This window comes from Dothidotthia symphoricarpi (assembly GCF_010015815.1).
Source record: "Dothidotthia symphoricarpi CBS 119687 unplaced genomic scaffold P153scaffold_2, whole genome shotgun sequence".
NCBI lineage: Eukaryota > Fungi > Ascomycota > Dothideomycetes > Pleosporales > Dothidotthiaceae > Dothidotthia > Dothidotthia symphoricarpi.
In genome coordinates this window covers 216,570-234,799 of record NW_022985009.1, presented here as the reverse complement: position 1 = coordinate 234,799, position 18,230 = coordinate 216,570, and the positions used below count along the sequence as shown (strand labels likewise).

The window sequence follows — 18,230 nt, the reverse complement described above, 5'->3', positions numbered from 1 at the left end:
CGAGTCTCGCTGGTGATTGGAGTCTGCGATTCTTCAGTACTGCTGAAAGCACGGTCACATCTTCTGTTTGGACTGGCATGCGGGATTCACTCAGTGTCGCTGCGCGTTGCCGTAGGATCTGATACTCCTCAGCTGGTTCCAAACCAACGGTGCGCAACCTCAACAATGTGCGGCTCAGACCCAGTGAAAGATGAACTAGATCTGATAAGCTGCTCTTATGAGAATCTTCTTAGTTGAGCTTGACCTGCGAAATGAAGTGAAGGTGAAAGGTAAGATCTCCAGCGCGTCAACACGTGATGACGTAATTCCAATGCAGGCAGCCGCTGTTTTTCAGCTAAACGGGTGGGCGGAACAACAAGATCGCTGGAGATACGTTCACATTGAGTCCATGAGCAGTAGGGATATGAAGTCGATTACAAAATATAGTCCGAATCATCGCAAGCCGCAAAGGTCGGTCCTAGGATGCCGTTGCCCGCCAAAGTAAAACAAATCGTCCGCTGTGACAAAGGGTTCCAAATTCCTAGTGACAAGACAGTGTTAGCTCTACATATCTCTGTATAATGCTATTTTTTTGGAATATACGCCTTTCGCCACTCGTTTGTGTCTTGAGCATGCCCAAAGACTAATCAGACATGTCGCGTTGACACGTTTGCAGTCCATAAGACAAAGTTGAGCCAGACAAATACTCCAATCAAAAAAACGGCTACGTACCTCTTTAACCCATCCAAAAGCTGTCATATCGGTATGGCGTTACTGATAGCATTGCCTGTGTCTACCGGCAAGGCAAGGACCCTGTTATCGTCAGATGCAAATCCCGTTTCATGAAACATCCAACTCACGTCTTGCCTGCATCTGTCGCACAGCAGCAACAGAAGAGTGACGCTGGCCAACAAACGATCTATCCGAGTCAGCGGTCCGTGCACACGGGAATCGCAGAAGCTGAACATACCGCCATGCCTACAGTGACGATGAACCCAAGGGTGGGGCCGATGACTTTGCAGTGGCAGGGATTCTGATCACTGTCGCATGTTAGTAAATGTTGAGTATTTAAGATTTTGTGTATACATACGTTCCACATTGAAAGCAGACGACGGGAATAGGGAGAAAGTCGCACATCTTTGCACGTAGGATCGAGGACAAGGATAAGGAAGCAGGGCAGGCTGTGAACAATGAATGGCAGGTACGGAGAGTTGGAGTACGCGGTAGTGGTAGATGAATATTTCTGAGAAATGTTGAATGCTTGAGGTTTGAGGTTTGATGAGATCTGCATGATTACGTCGTTCCGACTCGGGCCGGTCGTGACCAGGAAGCAGGCTATCTCATGCACGCGTTTGCGCCTCCATGTGCGTTGAGGCTTCCCACAATTCGCTGCATTTTTCAGGTGACACTGAGTGATCGCGAGCGAATCACTTCTATGTAAGTGGCATGCGAGTGGGTGAACCTGCGTCGACATAGACAAGGCGAAAGAACTTCGTCACTTATTCATCTCCTGCCGTACCAGCTCGACCTCTACGGTCTTGTGATTGTCGTCTATCTTTCCTTTCAGTCCATCATCGTGTCGATCAAAACAGAGACTCCAAAGTGCAGGATCTTCGGTTGAAACAGCAACAAATCCCTCCCAGTTTTCCATCAAGTACCGATCTTCTCCATCAGAGCCTTCACGTGTAGCCCAGGGTCCCGTCAGTCCCTTCTCCGCCTCCACACGTAACCCATGGCTGATCTGGTAGATGCTGGAACTCGTATCCAGATATATCCAATTTAGCTGGGGAGGTTCAATTGAGATTGTAGAGACTAATCCATCGAAGTTCGAATTCGGGTAAGGTACGAAGTAGCCGGAGAAAGGGTGTAGTGGTTTTCCTTCGTATGCGGAGAGCTGTACATACAGTTTTCCATCGCGGAGGACGACTCGGCTGTTTTCGAAAAGTTTCCTACGGTCTTCTGGGGTCCTTGCGGTTGGTCGACATCTGATGTGGCACTTTTCAGATTTTTTTTCTGCGTCGGCTTCGTTTTTCGTGCTTTCTGCTTGGTTTTGGAGCGACATGACAGAGGCCGCTGTCATGGGAATGCTCCCTACCAAAGCTATGAGTCCGAAAACCATGTTGAAGGTTCGTGGAAATGACCGTGGTGGAGGAACACGTCTCCTGGATGTTTCGAACGGAGTGCAGTCCGAACAGCTATGATCTGCTCATTAGCGGCAAACGCACAAAAACAACAGTTCGCATATGATGTCACACCTACCAAGATCGCGGCTACGCCCGGGCGGTATTAGTCTGCCAATCACGAAAGGGCCACTGGAGCTGATGCGGTCTGATATCCAATGACTAGGCGAATACCGATACCCGCATCGGGTAGATAGCATTTATGCCAGGCCACTTTTGTCGATGGAACACATTGCTTTTTGAGCAACCGCGAATCAAAAGCTGATCCATGGATCTGGAGTGCTCCGATCACCAACTAAACGATCGATGATGTAGTGTGCCCCTAGATGCAATTCCGCGGCCAGAAGTGTTGATGGGAGACAGCTGGACGTTTATTAGCTAGGGTTCGCGCTCCCTGCTCAACTCCGATCACACATTTCCTCCTACTATCCTGCCTCTGAGCTTTCCAGAAAACCTGGCGATCTCGATCAATCCGTCCAAACGCGAGAAAGCACAATCAGATCACATAATGCCAGAAAACAAAGAGTAACACAACCTTTCTTCATAAACCAAGCCAGTGCTAACGTCTCGTCAGCCAAACCAACACCGCGACCGGAAATGCCCCTGGCGGTCGTGGTCTCGGCGATATTGGCGACGTGGGCAGCTCTCTAGGGGGTCTCACGAAGGGAGTCCCGGTAGGCAAAGATGGCAACAAGCTGAAGGATGTCGATGAGGGCTTTGGGCTCGACAACAAGGACGTCAAGGGCAGTCTGAAGGTCCACATCAAGTTGGATCTGGAGGCCGATATCCGAATCATCGCGCGTATCAAGGGCGACATCGCAATCGGTCTGTTGTAAGGCTTCACAAGTCACTGGCAGTACACGAACGACAAAATGACTTGCCTAGCCCACCCCCAGGGAAACCAGACGGTAGCGAGGCTGGGGAATAGTTGCTGTAAAAGATGCCTTAGGTATCAGGTTGATCCAACACCATAATTCATGCCTTTACGAAAGCCAGTCCTCGTGTTCTCGTTTGCTTTTTGTTTCTAGTCTTTCCACTTTTGCCTCTTGCTTCCGCTGTTTGCTACCTCCAGCAGATGGAGATCTCTTCTTTGTGGTAGTGTGAAACCCGGAATGAAGTTTATCGTCTCAGCAAGTAATATCGTACCACAGCGACTACGACACCTTACTGCATTAACTACGAGGTCTAGAAAAAGAGTTGTAGACTCCTAAGACACAGTAGTGTCTTTTGTACTATTTAAAATCAACTTTAACTCTACCTTTCTGCTACTTTATGTTGTGTTCGTCGGATGAACCATCGATACGCTACTTCCGGGTTTCGCGACTCCGCGAGAGGATAGGTTTGTCCTCGGTCGACTGTAAAAGCTGGAATTAAGCTGCATTCTTTGTGGCTCCTACAAGCTGTGGATCTACACAAACAAAAATTATAAAATTGTACTCCAGGCATATACCGCTAGAAATACAAAAATACAACTCTTACACTAAGCTTAAATGTAGTTGTCAAGCTTTTGCAAGGTTTCGCTGCACCCTGGTTCCTGGTATCTCGATCAACCGAGAGCTAGTTGACAGGGGCCCTAGTAGGCAGTTGTGCCGCGTTAATAAGGCGTCCAGTCAGTTCTGTCAGGTTGATAAAAAGCTCGCCGCACTGCACGAGGAAACGAGAGACCCAAGCAGCTCTGTCTCCTGAGAAACTAGCTGCGCTCAAGAAGAAGAAAAGGATGCCAGATCTCGTAACAAGGACGAACTCAGCAAGAACACACCAGACGATGTCTCCTCGAGCGAAGATGACTCCAGAAAAGCGTGCAAGGACACGACAGCATCACGCGTATGTCATGTACTTGAGATGTCGTCGACCGTCCTTGATATCAGGCATGGCCTGAAGCGGCCAGAGGAATTTACCTAGGGCAGAGTACAAAATCGCATGATGTGGGCGTTATGGTGTTATGGATCATTTCTAGTTTCAGCACTCTAGATATCATGATCTGCTTCCAGCATCTTGGACAATTGAGTTTTATTCTCGAATTGTGTTCTGCAATATAAAAGTGATGAGTAGCTCGATGCTTGTGTTATAAGTGCCCACATCCGATACCACGTTGAGTGAGGAATCCTCGGCTTGCCCAAGCGTCTTGAGGCTTCTACAGACTTTAAAACTACACTAATGGAATCTAATAAGGTGTATGCAGGGCGTATACGGCTAGGGATCTAAGCACAAGACTCCACCACTAAATTTAGATGTAGCTGCCAAGCCGTTGCATGATTTTGTTGCACCTTAACTCCCCCTTTTACACTTGATCGAGAAACATATGAGATGAGACCGACTAATTTTACTGGCATCTCCAATGCTAAAGAGAGAGGGTAAGGGCAAATAAGAGAATTGCGATGAGAGCAGCAAATACCGGGGCACATGATCATTCAAGCATCGGACGGCAAATAAACATAGTAACTTCTTCCATACCGATGACTTCGGTAGCAGAAATGATTTCACCGCGCCAGGCCTTGTTCGAAATCACGGGGGTGCTCTCTTCAATCATGACATAAACCGAATCGTCTTTGATAAGGGCAGGTTTATCACGCGAACGCTTGGCCAGGGCGACCGTAATGAGGTAAGCCATGTGTAGCTTGGAGTCCACATCGTATGTACATTCGACAGGGATGAACGAAGCTTTGCCGGTGTGTGCGCCCTTGCTCTTCTGGAGTATGTACTCGATGAGAGTAGAAAAGCCAGTATGCTTCTCCCATTCCCCAAACTCATTGAACGAGTGGAGCTGTTCCGCAGTGAAGTGTGGCTGCTTGTCGTACGACTTGATAGTACCTTCGCTGTAAACCTGCTGGTACAAGTTTTCGAAAAGCTCGTTCACAAGATTGTACCATGTTTGGTCTCGGAAGTCGTAGTTCATGTCAACGACCATGTCTTTGATTGTCGACGTGGACGCGGAAGTATTCCCTTCAAGTACCCATTTGTGTACCTAGGCCGTACCCTTTCCCGAGTGTCCCAGACATGGGATGCCCGCACGCCTGGTTCCTCGTGGCTGCGTCAAAGCTTGACTAATGGTAAACTCTATTTATGCGTCGGTGAAGATGCCGATTTTGATCGGCACTCGCTACGCTCGGTCCTCCTCAACAACCTTGATCCTCTGGCAGAGACGCCTCAAACACACGGTTTTTGTCGTCGGCAATTAGTTGCGGATGTCGGTTGCCTTCCGAGAAACGCTTAGCTAACGTCACAATGTCAACTTGTGGCTGTCGGCATGTCAGTCATGGTGCTAACAAGGTTCCCCGCACCAGCAGTGCAACCCCAGATTCTTGCCCGACTCCACATTAGCGTCAGAGTTGCTGGCTTGGCGTGGCGTATCCCACGCATATGCAAGATAGATGATCGATGTCGGGCTGACGTATACCGAAGTGTTTATAAAGTCGGCATCCATCCGCAAGCTTCTCAAATTCATCTTGTCTTTTGAATTTGCATCATGGCGTCTACTACCGAGATCAAGCATGACGTCGCCAGGTTTGAGGATGTATCGGAGAAGAAATCGACATCCTCCGGAGAAGGAGAAATCGAAGCGCAATTTGGAGCAGCAGATGAGGAAGAGGCGACTAGGGTGTTGAGGAAGGTAGATTTCAGGCTTGTGCCGTTGTTGTCGTTGTTGTATCTTGTGAGCTTCATTGATCGGAGTAACAGTATGTCCCAACCCCCATCCACTTGGACTATACATTAACAACAAGCAGTTGGCAACGCGAAGATCGCCGGCATGACTACAGACCTTCATATGAAGGGTCTTCAATACAACACGGCTGTCACATTGTTCTTCGTCCCATACACGCTGCTCGAAGTCCCTAGCAACATCGTCCTGAGATTAATGAGACCCAGTGTCTGGTTGTCTACAATGATGATTTGTTGGGGTCTAGTAATGACTTGTATGTGTTTTGTGGAGACCTACGAAGGGCTTCTGGCGGCTCGTTTCTTCTTGGGTGTTACAGAGGTACCATCACTTCACACCCCAGCTTGCCGAACCACACACTAACCAACTTTTGTGCAGGCTGGTTTTTTTCCTGCTGCTACCTTCCTGCTCACCATTTGGTACCGCCGCTACGAAGTCCAACGCCGGCTGGCCATCTTCTACGTCTCCGCATCCCTCGCTGGCGCTTTCTCAGGTCTACTTGCTTATGGCATCGCGTTTCTCGATGGCAGATCTGGATTCGAAGGTTGGCAGTGGATTTTTCTCATAGAGGGTTTGGTTACTGTATCTCTTGGACTTGTCATCTGGAAGATCCTTCCAGATAGCCCCGGCACAGCCAAGTTTCTCAACCAGAGGGAGCGTGATCTGCTTGTTTGGCGACTCGCGAACGATTCTGGATCGGGTCAAGGGCGTGCTACGAACAACGACAAGATGGAGACTAAGCACATTATCGCGGGTCTTTCCGACTGGAAGATCTGGGCGGGCGTCGTCATTTTCTGGGGAAACACCGTGGGTGTCTATGGGTACGTTATTTCCCGTCACATGATGGGGGACTTTGGAGCACTACGGTGTATTTGCGAGATGCGAGCAGCATTGAACAATACACTGAGGTGCTCTAGACTCGTCCATCAACAAAAGTTTGTTCCACAAAATCATAGTGACTGATCACTTCACAGGTTCACCGCAACAGTCCCAACCGTAATCAACGGACTTGGGTACTCGAGCGCTAACGCCCAGCTCCTAACAATTCCAATCTATGTATTCGCTGCCTGCATGACGTTGGCGTTTGCTTGGGCCGCCGATCTGACGCGTATGCGCTCTCCCTACATCATTGCGGGTTATTCCATTGCAATTTGCGGCTTCATCGCCCAACTTGCCATCCCGCACCCAAAATATCCCGGCGTAACGTACGGCTTCTTATTCCCCGTTGCCGCAGGCTTGTACTGTCCTTTCACATGTCTCGTCGCCTGGGTCGGAAACTCGCTTGCGCCGAGCTCTAAGCGTGCTATTGGTATGGCGTTACTGATTTCTGTCGGTAACATGGGAGGAATCATGGGAAGCAACATCTATCTTGCAAGGGAGGCGCCCAAATACACGACCGGGTTCTCTGCTAGTTTGGCGATGTGCTTTGCGGCAATCACCATGACGTTCGTTTTGAGGTGGGCGTATGCGAAGGAGAACCGAAAGAAGGATGCGTTGATTGCCGAGCATGGAGAAGCGGCGATTAGAGCGAGATACACGGAGGACGAGTTGTTGATGTTGGGCGACAAGAGCCCATTCTTTCGGTACACGTTGTAGATCTTCAAGTAGAGAAGGGAACCAAATATCTACTGATAGTCTCTCTTGCATATGACTTAATTATCTTCAAATTCGACGAAGAACATCTTTCGAGTCCTCAAACTTAATGATTTGTTTGTGTGTTGCGTAATTTGGAAACCAATACTTTGATTTTACGAAGTAGCTTATCTTTATTGTCATGGTCTGTGCACGTTAGTCATCCAGGATCCTTATAATCTCCGCTAGAGCACTAGATAGCTCCTTAGCTTATACTATCTATACCTTAGATTACGTGCCTATCTAGTCTATAATATTAGTAGCTCCTCTATAAGTTTAAATTTAAAGTCCTCTAGCTCTGTAAGCCCTAGCCTAAAAGGCCTTTTAGCTTTATAAGCCCTGTTACTGTATAGCTTAAATACAACGCTGCAGTAACTATTACGCCTATATACTAGGAGTACTAAACTTAAGCGTATATTCTATACTATAATAACTAAATTTCTAAGGCTAAGATTATTACTAACGTAAAGATAAGTTACCCTAGAAACTAGCACCCTTAACTATAACCTACTAGCGTTATCTTAGTAGGTAATAAAAATGTTAAGCCTATAAAAGCCTTCCTTTACTATACTACTATTAATAACATAGTTTAAAACATAGGACTAAGATATAAGAGCCCTAAGTAGATACTATAATAAAGAATAAGATTATATCTAATAGTAGTACTAGAGCTATAGTTAGAATAGTTTACAACTTAATACTTTAAGATACTTCTCCTACTATAGTTAAGCCCTAGCTTTCTATAGTACCTTACTTTAAATAGCGCTATATAAAGTTACTTACCTTTACCTATAAATTTATATTTTATAAAAAAGACTAGCCTTACCTTTACTAAATAGGCACTCCTCCTTTCTCTTAATACTATATATTTGCAGTTTCCCCTAGTAATTAACACTACCTAAAATTACTATTTATATATTTTCTACCTACTCTACGTATAGCCCTAACTCTTGCTAGGATAATAGATAGCATTATTATAATTATAAATAGGAAAGGATACCCTAGAATACTAAGTAATATAAAATAAACCCTTCTAGTATTCTTATATAGACTTTCTATCTATACCTATATTTACTACTTATACTAGAAACTATATATTTTAATACTCTTTTTAATTATATATTACTCTACCCTAGCTCTTCTACTAAGAATTACTTATTACGTACCTCTTTATTATATTTATAAACCTATCTCTGCCTTTAATTCCTAATAAGCTTTTAGTATAAGTATATTACTTTATATAATATACTAATATAGCCTAGCTTTATAGAGACCTTATTTCTTTATAAGTTTTCTAGCTTACTATAGTAATTACTATACTATATAAAGGCCTTTCCCTTATAAGAGAAGTTAGAATATTATAGTAAAGCTTAGTATTAGCCTAACTATAGGCAGTATCCTAACAGCGCTCTAACTAATAAAGCTTATACTTAGAAAGCGTTCTAGGCTACTTTTATACTTAGACTACTATAATAGAGAGCTAGAACTAGGTAAGATAGGTAATAGAAGTTATAGTAGCTAAGTTTATCTCCTTAGGCTATAATGTAACTAATAGTAATATATACTTAACTTAGCTAGAATTATAATATAGATAGCTAGGTATAAAGAATAATAAGCCTTAGTTCTTTACGTCCTTAAGCTCCTTTATAACTAAGCTACTAAACCCTTTACTAGTCTTTAAGCCTTTATATATAGCTATAACTTTAGAACTACCTTTATTAAAAGACCTACCTTTACCTTTCCTAATATAGGCCTAGTAATAGGATAACTAGTATACTCTAATAGATATACTATATAGCCTATTATTACTAGATATACTTTTAGAATAATACTAGGACAGTGTAAACTACATATACACTAGTAGCTAAGAATATAAGTAATAGACTATAATTATAAGATACTACTACTACTTATAGAATACTCTACCCTAGCCTAATCTAGTAGCTTAACCTAGTCTAGCTTAGGAATTATATACTACGTAAATTAGGGAAACAGAGACTATAACTACCTTAGTATAATAAGAATATCTACGTAAACTTACTATTACTAATAATTCTATACTCCTATATAGTTCTCCTATAGCACCTACTCTTTAGATAATAATAGAGCCTAGGTTAAGATTAGTATAACTACTAGAATATTTCTATCTAGTATGTAAACTAAATAATCTAAACCTTATTCTCCTATTATAATTATAATTTAACTAGGCCTTCTACCTAGGTCCTTTTAATTAAATACTTAGCAGGAATAATTAGAAAGAAGAGCTAGCCCTATAGCCTCTAGTAATAGAACTTTTTATACTATTACTTTAGTAAGCCCCTATTATATACTCTAGAGAAGATATATAATACCTACTACTATATCTATTATAGATCTCTACTCTACCTAGTTACTTTAATAACCTATTAGCCTCTAGATTCCCTAATACCTAACTATATAGTAATATAGCTCTCCTACTACAGTATAGAGTATCTCTATTATTTAATAAACCTATAGCTTTACTAAGATTAAAGAGAATACCCTAGTAATAGCTACCTATCCTAGTCCCTCTATTAGAGGAACTAGTATTTTTAAGGGTATAGAAATAATAGCTAATAAATATATTTAAGACTATATAGATAGAACTGTAAGATAGCTTACACTAATAGATAGTCTATACGCTAGTATTATTAAGATATAAGCTTATATACTAAGGGATCTACAAAGTAACCTTAGTAGAATAATATATAACTAGGGTAAATAGGTATAGGATAGCTGCCTAACTACCTTATAATATAATAAATGCACAGATATACTTAAGCTATAAAGAATATATACCTTCTTTTAATTAATATAGATCTTAAGATAACTTTGGTATAGACTACTACTACTACTAGTAATTAAGCTACGTAGAACCTACACTATACCTACTTTACTATAGAAATAATAAGAGGTATTTTATACCTTTTTAATCCTATAGTTATTTCCTCTTACCCTAGGATATATATATAGCTAAAGAAAATAATTATATAAAAGTAATAGGTAGAAGTACTAGGTTTAACTTTATATTAATTAGTTTTTTTAACTTAAACGCGTCCTAATTAGAACACCTAAAAGATACCTTTAAAATTAGGAATTATACCTACTATTATAACGTAAGAGATTTTATTAACACTACTAAATAGGTAATTATAACTTATACTATAATAAAATATTTAATCTAAAATAACCTTTACTTATATTTTAGAGAAATAGCTATACTCTAGTTCTAGTCTAAATTAAGCTATAAAGTAAGGATAAAGGTTATTTAAGGTAAAGGAATTAGAAACTAGAATACTAAGCTAACTACTAAGTACTATTACCTACCTATAGTAGCTTTAAGACTTCTTATAGCTAAGAGATATATACTAGGTAACCTTCTATAGAACTAATTACTGTCTAAATAGTATATAGGAGTAATATACTTATACTAGAATACTAAACTAGGTAGTAGATAACACTAGTTTATAGTATAAGCCTAGAACTTACTTAACGTATAGTTCTAATACTATATCTTTATACTAATATAAGATACGTTCTTTAGTAAGTTTATCTATATACTTAAGGAAAAGTTCCTAATTTTATAAGAATAGCTTAAAGCTAAATATACTATTAGTAAGTCCTACCCCTAGTAAATAAGTAAAGTAAGGTTATACTATAAAATAAGTATTCTAGTAAAGGTTAACCTAGTTACCCTAAACTACTACTTAAATTATAATAACTATAACTTTAATTAGGTATTAATAGAACTCCTAAAAAGTATATTTCTACCTAATAATATACACCTACAGCTCTGTCTAGAGGAGGCCTTAAAAGGCTATATTTTAAGGAACTAGCTATTTTCTAGCGTAAACCTAAGTATACCTAACTAACTATTATACTATAGCTAAGAAGGAAATTAAGGCTAGTGCTTCTATAATAATAACTAGAGTAGTTTATATAATAATAACTATAATAGTTTCTATAGACTATATAATAAGCCCTAGGGTACGCATAACGTAAACTACTATATTAACACAGTAAACTAGGATAACAAAATAGATACTAATACTAGGTAAAACTAGAATACTACCCTACCTAGCCCTTTTAGCTTATTACTCTTAGTATAAAGTAATAATAGAGTAAGAAACTTAGAATACTATTAAAGTAACTAGGTAGATAATAATAATTTTAACCTAAACGTCTAGGCACTATAAATATAAACTATAGAAGATATTAATAATAACTACGCCTTCTTTAGCTTACCCCTAGTAACAGAGTTAAGGTTTAACCTAGATCTAGGTAATATAAACTATATATTAGCTACCTATGTTAATAAAGACTTACGCTAACTATAAGGCACTCTATAAGTATATAAATAATATAGAAAGGTATTTATATTAGAGAATAAACTCTACGCCTACCTATAATAATATATTCTTTTACTAAGTATATAAATATAAGGTAAACTTATAAATATCTTACTAATAGTATAGGCCTTATTACTCTTCTCTAAATACTACTAAGTATTTCCTAGTATAGAAATAGGTATAAACTAAGAATAAGAAGTTAGTAGTACTATAAATATACCTACTACTTTAGATTAGGCTAGAGTTTTATATATAAAATTAAGCGCTCCTATACCTCTAGATAGTTTAAGAAGTATCTATATATAGTACTACATTAAAATAATAGTTAGAGTATTATAGATAGAGTAACCCCTTAAAGTTACTTTTAATATAGGCGCTGCCTATATACTAGCTAACTATACGTTTATCTAGACTAACTTCCTTAATACAGTCTAGGCGCCTCTTAAGACACCTATTACTACTATAGGTATAGAAAAAAACAGAGTAATATTAGTAGAACTAGTATATATTATATTATATATACTATCCTAGCTGCTGTCTAGTAACGCAGTACTAGTACTCTAGTAAGTCTACATTTTTATACTAGACTACCTTACGCTAAATATCCTTCTAGAAATTAACACGCTAGCTTTATAGGTAGTATTAATTAATTTAAAAAAGCAGTATATAGTCTAGCTATACTATAAAAACACTACTACCTTAATTACCTACTACCTAAAATATCTAGACTTATTAAAGAGATAGAAATTAATAATAAAGGCCTATATATCTATCCTAGCCTACTCTGTAAAGCGAGTTTAGATTTATATCTTATAAAATAAATACCTATATAAAGATTAAGACTACCTCTTTAAAGCTAAGTAATTACTACTATATAGGGTAACTATCTATAATAGACTAATACGCTAGGATATAACATACGTTCTAGTATAAAATAATACAGATACAGTAGTTTATATTTATTAAAGGACACTATTAGGGTATATAGTACTATTAGATATCTATAGTACTTACTAAGTAGACCTAGTAGAGTATAGCCTAGTAGCTCTTTTAGACCTCTACTAATCTACCGCATCTAAATATAAGCTAAAGAATAGAGTTATATATTATAGTACCTCCTAGTAGGTTAAAGTACTAGTAGATATAGTTTAGAATTATTCTAATTTATAGATAGATTACTACAGCATTATTAATCTCCCCCCTAAGAGATAAATATAAATTCCCTTAAGAAATAGTTAGTAGTCTAATAAATTTTCTATAAAGGTCTATCTATTAAGCTCCTAGAATAAGTTATATATTAATAAGATTTTTAATTAACTTTATAATAATAGAAAGATAACTTAGTCTACTTAATTTATACCTTTTAGAGCACTAGTCTTTGTTATATAGAAGATATATTTTAATAAGCAGAGAGTTCTCTAGCAGAAAGGCTACTCTATAATTAATATATAGAAGATAAATAACTAGATAATTAAGGATAGTTACCTACTTACTAACTAGAAGGACCTCCTAATTACTATATTAGGCGCCTAGTACTATACTGTAGTAGATAGCCTATTATACTTCTACTAGTTTCTAGTAAGACTAGAGGACTGTTTTACCTATATAATTAATTCCTATTAAGGGTAAGAGATACTAAATATAGCTAAGATAGGTTATTAAAATTTAGTATAATATATTTAGAGATAGAGAGACTTAATCTTAAAAGACTTTCTATTTATAAGAGTGTACGTTAATAATTTTATAATTTTTAGTAATACCTAGAAGAAATACCTAGTTTATCTAGAAGTATTCCTATATAGACTTAATAATTATAACTTTAGCTTTACCCCTACTAAGGCTTATATTATATATTCTATAGTAAAGCTCCTTAGTTAGCGTATTAACGCATTTAGCCTTAGCTTAATATAAAAGTAAATATCTGCCCTACGTAACTTAAGTTTCCTAACTACTATAGCTAATTTAGAAATATATATTAGTATAATTAGTTTCCTTTAAAATAAGACTCCCTACCTAATATAGCTTACCTGCTCTTTAGAGGAATTAAAGACTAAGCTTCTTAGATTTATAAAGAAGAAGAAAGGCTTTAGGTATAAATAGAAGGTAAAGGATATTACTATTCTAGAAATAGGCCTACTACGTAATACTTTTAATAATATCTAATCCCTTTAGGATACTTTTATTAAGACTTATTATCCTAATCTAACCTATACTATATATTTAGATATAGATAGTTTATAAGCTTTTAGAATAGGCGTAATACTCTATTACGTTAAGAGTAATCTAATCCTTAAAATAGAAGACTCTAATATTCTAGATAGGTTAAAAGATAATAATATAAACCTAGTAGCTTAGCTAAAGCGTGTAAAGAATTTTAAGGCTAACTTAATTAAACCTATACTCTTTCTAAGTAAAAACCTTACCCTAGTAGAATAACGTTATACCCCTATAGAGCTAGAGATAGCAGGAGTAGTATAGGTAATTAGGAAAGTCTACTATATTATTAAAGAAATACTATAAACCTTTATTTTTATAGACTATTCTACAGTAACAGTAATTACCTAATAGAAATACCTAATAGAAATAGAATTACTAGCTAAACTAAACCTTTAACTAGTTAATACCTTTATATATATTTAGTAATACCTAAACCTAGATATAAGATATTGTCCTAGCTAATACTATTTAGTACCTAACGCACTTAGTTATTTAGATAATACTAAACTATTAGAGGATAACTCCTTAGGTAGTACCTTTAATAACCTACCCTACGCTTTTTATACTATACTTATTAAAATATCCTAACCTTTTAAGAATAAACTTAAGTAAGTATATACAGAAGATCTAATCTAGAAAAGGGTAATAGAGGTTGTCTCTAGAATATATAATAATAATTAATATAGACTAATTATAGATAATAAGTTAGCTAGAGATAAGAATAATTTAAGCTTAGTAGCTATACTTCTAACTTTACCTAAACTAAGGCACTACTCTATAGCTAGCCTCTGTTTTTTATTAAAAGATAGATATCTATACTTCTATAATTAGAATAATAGTAGGGAATACCTTTATATTCTAAAGGCACTTACTCTCTAGATTTTTAGATAAGTATATAATAATACTTACTACTAAGGTTTCTATTAAGCTTATAAATAAATTAGGAGCTTTTTCTATATTTATTACCTAGTATAATTACTTTAAAAATATATCTTCTATTACCTAGTTTATATTCTTAACTAGACGCGCTAATATTACTAGTATAGTAATTTACAGCCTATTAACTATCTAGAACGCCTATTTAAAATAATCTATATTAATATTATAATAGGTATACTAGAAACTAGGATAGGTATAAATACGTTTATTACAGAGACTTACTATATCTTAAAGATAATTAGCATTAAACTAGGATAGAATAACTAGGGAGACTAGGAATAGGAAAGTGTACTTATTTAGAAATATTTTATATAAGGATAGAGTTTATAGTATAGACTTATCTTAGATTAGGATAAACGTTTTTTATAAGGCGTCTTTATAGTAATAATAAAGGCTTTTAGTAGGAATTTTTTTAGTACTACTGCTTAGTACCCTAAAGTAGATAGATAGAGTAAGTAAATAAACTAGATAGTTAAGATAGCCCTTTATTTCTTTATTACTAAGTACCTAAACTTAGACTAGATAGATATAATCCTATATATTTAGTTTATACTAAATACTAGCGTAAACGCCTCTACTAGAGTTACTTTATTTAAATACCTATATAGTTTTATACTATATTACAGCCTTAATCTACTCTATAAATAAGATACTCTAACCTATAAGGAATATATATTACTTTAACTCTAGATCTAAGATTAAGTTAAGAAAGCTATAGCTTTTGTAAAGCTTTATATTAAGTTCTATAAAGCTAAATATAAACTCTCTATCTACTTTAAGCCTAGTAACTAAGTACTCCTTAGACTTTATAACAGCTATAAACTAGAGGGCTACCTAAATAAAAAGCTAAGTTACTAGTAAGAGGGCCTAGTAATAATTTTAGAAAAGATTAGAAGAAACGTATACTATATTAAGGTCTCTACTAGGATAAGAATATATAATATTATTACTATATACTAGCTTAAGCTAATACTATAAGGTACTAACCTATATAGCTGTATATTCTTACTGTACTAACTTAAGGTCTTTAGTAAAGGTAAAACTCTGCGCTTTTAGACCTTTAAGTATATAGTTAAGCGTAGGGTAAATCCCCTTAACAGTATAATAGACTACCTAGTTAAATAGCTAAATAAACCTTACTTCTATAACGCCTAGATTCTAGCTACAGACATAGCGTTAGCTAAGGAGATAAGGAAAGATTTTAATAAGGCAAATCTACCTATAATCTAGGAGATATGCCTCTAATATTAAATCTACTTATAGCTAGTAAGGGTATAAGTAATAGATAGATAAGCCTAGCTTTCTACACTAGGATAAGAGGATTATAATAAAGTAGACTAGGCTTTAGTTAGTAATATTTTATATATAGATTCTAAGAAAGAGGATAATACCTTAGACTTAGATTATATTCCTTAATAAAACTAAGAAGACTTACTAGAGTAGTCTTAGGACTTATAATTATACGCCCCTAATAATAGTAAACTAGCTAATAAACCTAGAGCTACAGTACTATAAGTATATATAGGTACATTAATAGCTACCCTATTATAAAGATCTAGGAGGAAGTTAAAACTATCTTAAAAGGCTTATAAGTCTCTTAACTTCTAACCTAAAATACTATATAGTAACCTAGAACCTATTTATACTTAATATACTTAATATATATAACTACTATACTGTATCTATACTCTAATCTCCTCCTAATATACTATATTAACAGTAATTAATAACTAAGAGACCTAATTTTCTAAGCTTATTAATAAACTATAGTAAATATTAATCTAGAACACTCTAGTAAACTTTACTAATAGTATACTACTATACTAGTATATTATATAACAACACTTATTATTATAAGATATAATATCCTAGAAGCCTCTATACTCTAGCATTACCCTATTTCTTTAAGTAAGAAAATACTAAAGGTATATCTTTTCTTACCTTAACCTCTTTTACTATCTACTAGTAGAGTTTTCTATATATAGGCCTACTAATATATAGCTAGCCTATAGGCCTTATAACCTATACCTTATATACTATACCTTATACCTTAAGTATTAGCTTTAAACAGAACCTAATAACGCCTTCTACCTAATACTTAAGTTACTATATCTTAAAGCTAATATAATTCTAGCTTTATAATACTTACTAGTAATAGCTCTCTATATACTATAGACCTATAAGAAGCTCTAGCAGTGTTCTACTCCTTAGATTAGAAAAAGAATTATATGTATAAAAACACCTTACCTATCTTTAAGCTAGAGCTAAAGCTAAAATATCTTATTAACTAGTAAACACTTAAACTACGCCTCTAATACTTATAAGATATAGTAAGTACTCTATAATAAGTATTTATAAATATATTTATAAATAATAATAATAATAATTAACTCTTTACTAATATAGAATAAACGCTTATTAATTATAAATATATTACTAGAATAGTAGAACTCTTTAAAGTATACCTAACTATCCTCTAGTTATTTATTTAGGACCTTAGTAAAGTAGCTAGGATAGATATTACACTATACACTTTTAACTCTATAGATATACTTAATTAGCTAGTAGCACTAAATTAGTAAGATACCTATCTAGTTACATAGATACTTATATAAAGTAGGGAGAATAGAACCTATAGTATAACTAAAGCTAATATAGAAAAGGCACTTTTAGGTACTTACTTTAGCCTAAGATATATATAAATTCCTAAGAAGTATAAACTTAAGATATAAAGATTAGTCTACCTAGCTAGGGACTTAATATTAGATAAACAGATATTTTTATAGAGATAACTCCTAGTACCTTTAGTAATAACTACAGCTATAATAAATACTAGCGCCCTAATTCTAGTAGCCTCTATATTAGTAATAACCTAGACTAACCTCTTTATACCTAATAAACTAAGTAGTAAATATATTACCTTAAGTAAGTAGAAGGATATCTTATATATACTGTACTACGTAAAGGAGAGTAAAAAGCGTATAAGGAAATCTTATACTATTAAAAAGCAGTATATAGTACTAGTTAAAACAGTAATATACTCTAACTCTAAGTATAACTCTAACGTAAACACCTAGAAGTATAAATCTATATATATATATAGATAGAGAGTAGGCTTTATTATATATATCTCTATACAGTTACTATTATACCTCCTTTATAATATAAGTTAAATTAAGTATTATAAGAATAAGGATTCTAAAAATAATAAAGTAGAGTAAGATTTTAATCTCTTAGTAAAAACTATTATCTACTAAG

At 35.9% G+C, this 18,230-nt stretch overlaps 5 protein-coding genes across 5 annotated transcripts; 2 read left to right on the top strand and 3 right to left on the bottom strand.

The window, feature by feature from the left end:
* Positions 1-734: 734 nt before the first annotated feature.
* P153DRAFT_280019 (uncharacterized protein) lies at positions 735-1,116 on the bottom strand (the record flags this gene model as incomplete). Its single annotated transcript, XM_033663055.1, has 4 exons — positions 735-792; positions 840-898; positions 950-1,019; positions 1,070-1,116. 4 exons carry the CDS (start codon positions 1,114-1,116, stop codon positions 735-737), a joined length of 234 nt encoding a protein of 77 aa, XP_033528133.1.
* A 358-nt stretch (positions 1,117-1,474) lies between these two features.
* P153DRAFT_280388 (uncharacterized protein) lies at positions 1,475-2,098 on the bottom strand (the record flags this gene model as incomplete). Its single annotated transcript, XM_033663071.1, has 1 exon — positions 1,475-2,098. The coding sequence occupies one exon, from the start codon at positions 2,096-2,098 to the stop codon at positions 1,475-1,477; it is 624 nt and encodes a 207-aa protein (XP_033528132.1).
* A 317-nt stretch (positions 2,099-2,415) lies between these two features.
* P153DRAFT_392402 (uncharacterized protein) lies at positions 2,416-3,211 on the top strand. The gene is made up of 2 exons (XM_033671146.1): positions 2,416-2,684; positions 2,734-3,211. The coding sequence occupies exons 1-2, from the start codon at positions 2,668-2,670 to the stop codon at positions 2,993-2,995; spliced, it is 279 nt and encodes a 92-aa protein (XP_033528131.1). The 5' UTR covers positions 2,416-2,667; the 3' UTR covers positions 2,996-3,211.
* Positions 3,212-4,566: 1,355 nt separating this feature from the next.
* On the bottom strand, positions 4,567-5,067 carry P153DRAFT_392401 (uncharacterized protein; the record flags this gene model as incomplete). Its single annotated transcript, XM_033671145.1, has 1 exon — positions 4,567-5,067. The coding sequence occupies one exon, from the start codon at positions 5,065-5,067 to the stop codon at positions 4,567-4,569; it is 501 nt and encodes a 166-aa protein (XP_033528130.1).
* Positions 5,068-5,625: 558 nt separating this feature from the next.
* Positions 5,626-11,268, top strand: P153DRAFT_380927 (MFS general substrate transporter; the record flags this gene model as incomplete). The annotated part of the gene is made up of 5 exons (XM_033669986.1): positions 5,626-5,836; positions 5,885-6,138; positions 6,196-6,638; positions 6,792-7,400; positions 11,259-11,268. The coding sequence occupies 5 exons, from the start codon at positions 5,626-5,628 to the stop codon at positions 11,266-11,268; spliced, it is 1,527 nt and encodes a 508-aa protein (XP_033528129.1).
* Positions 11,269-18,230: the final 6,962 nt, after the last annotated feature.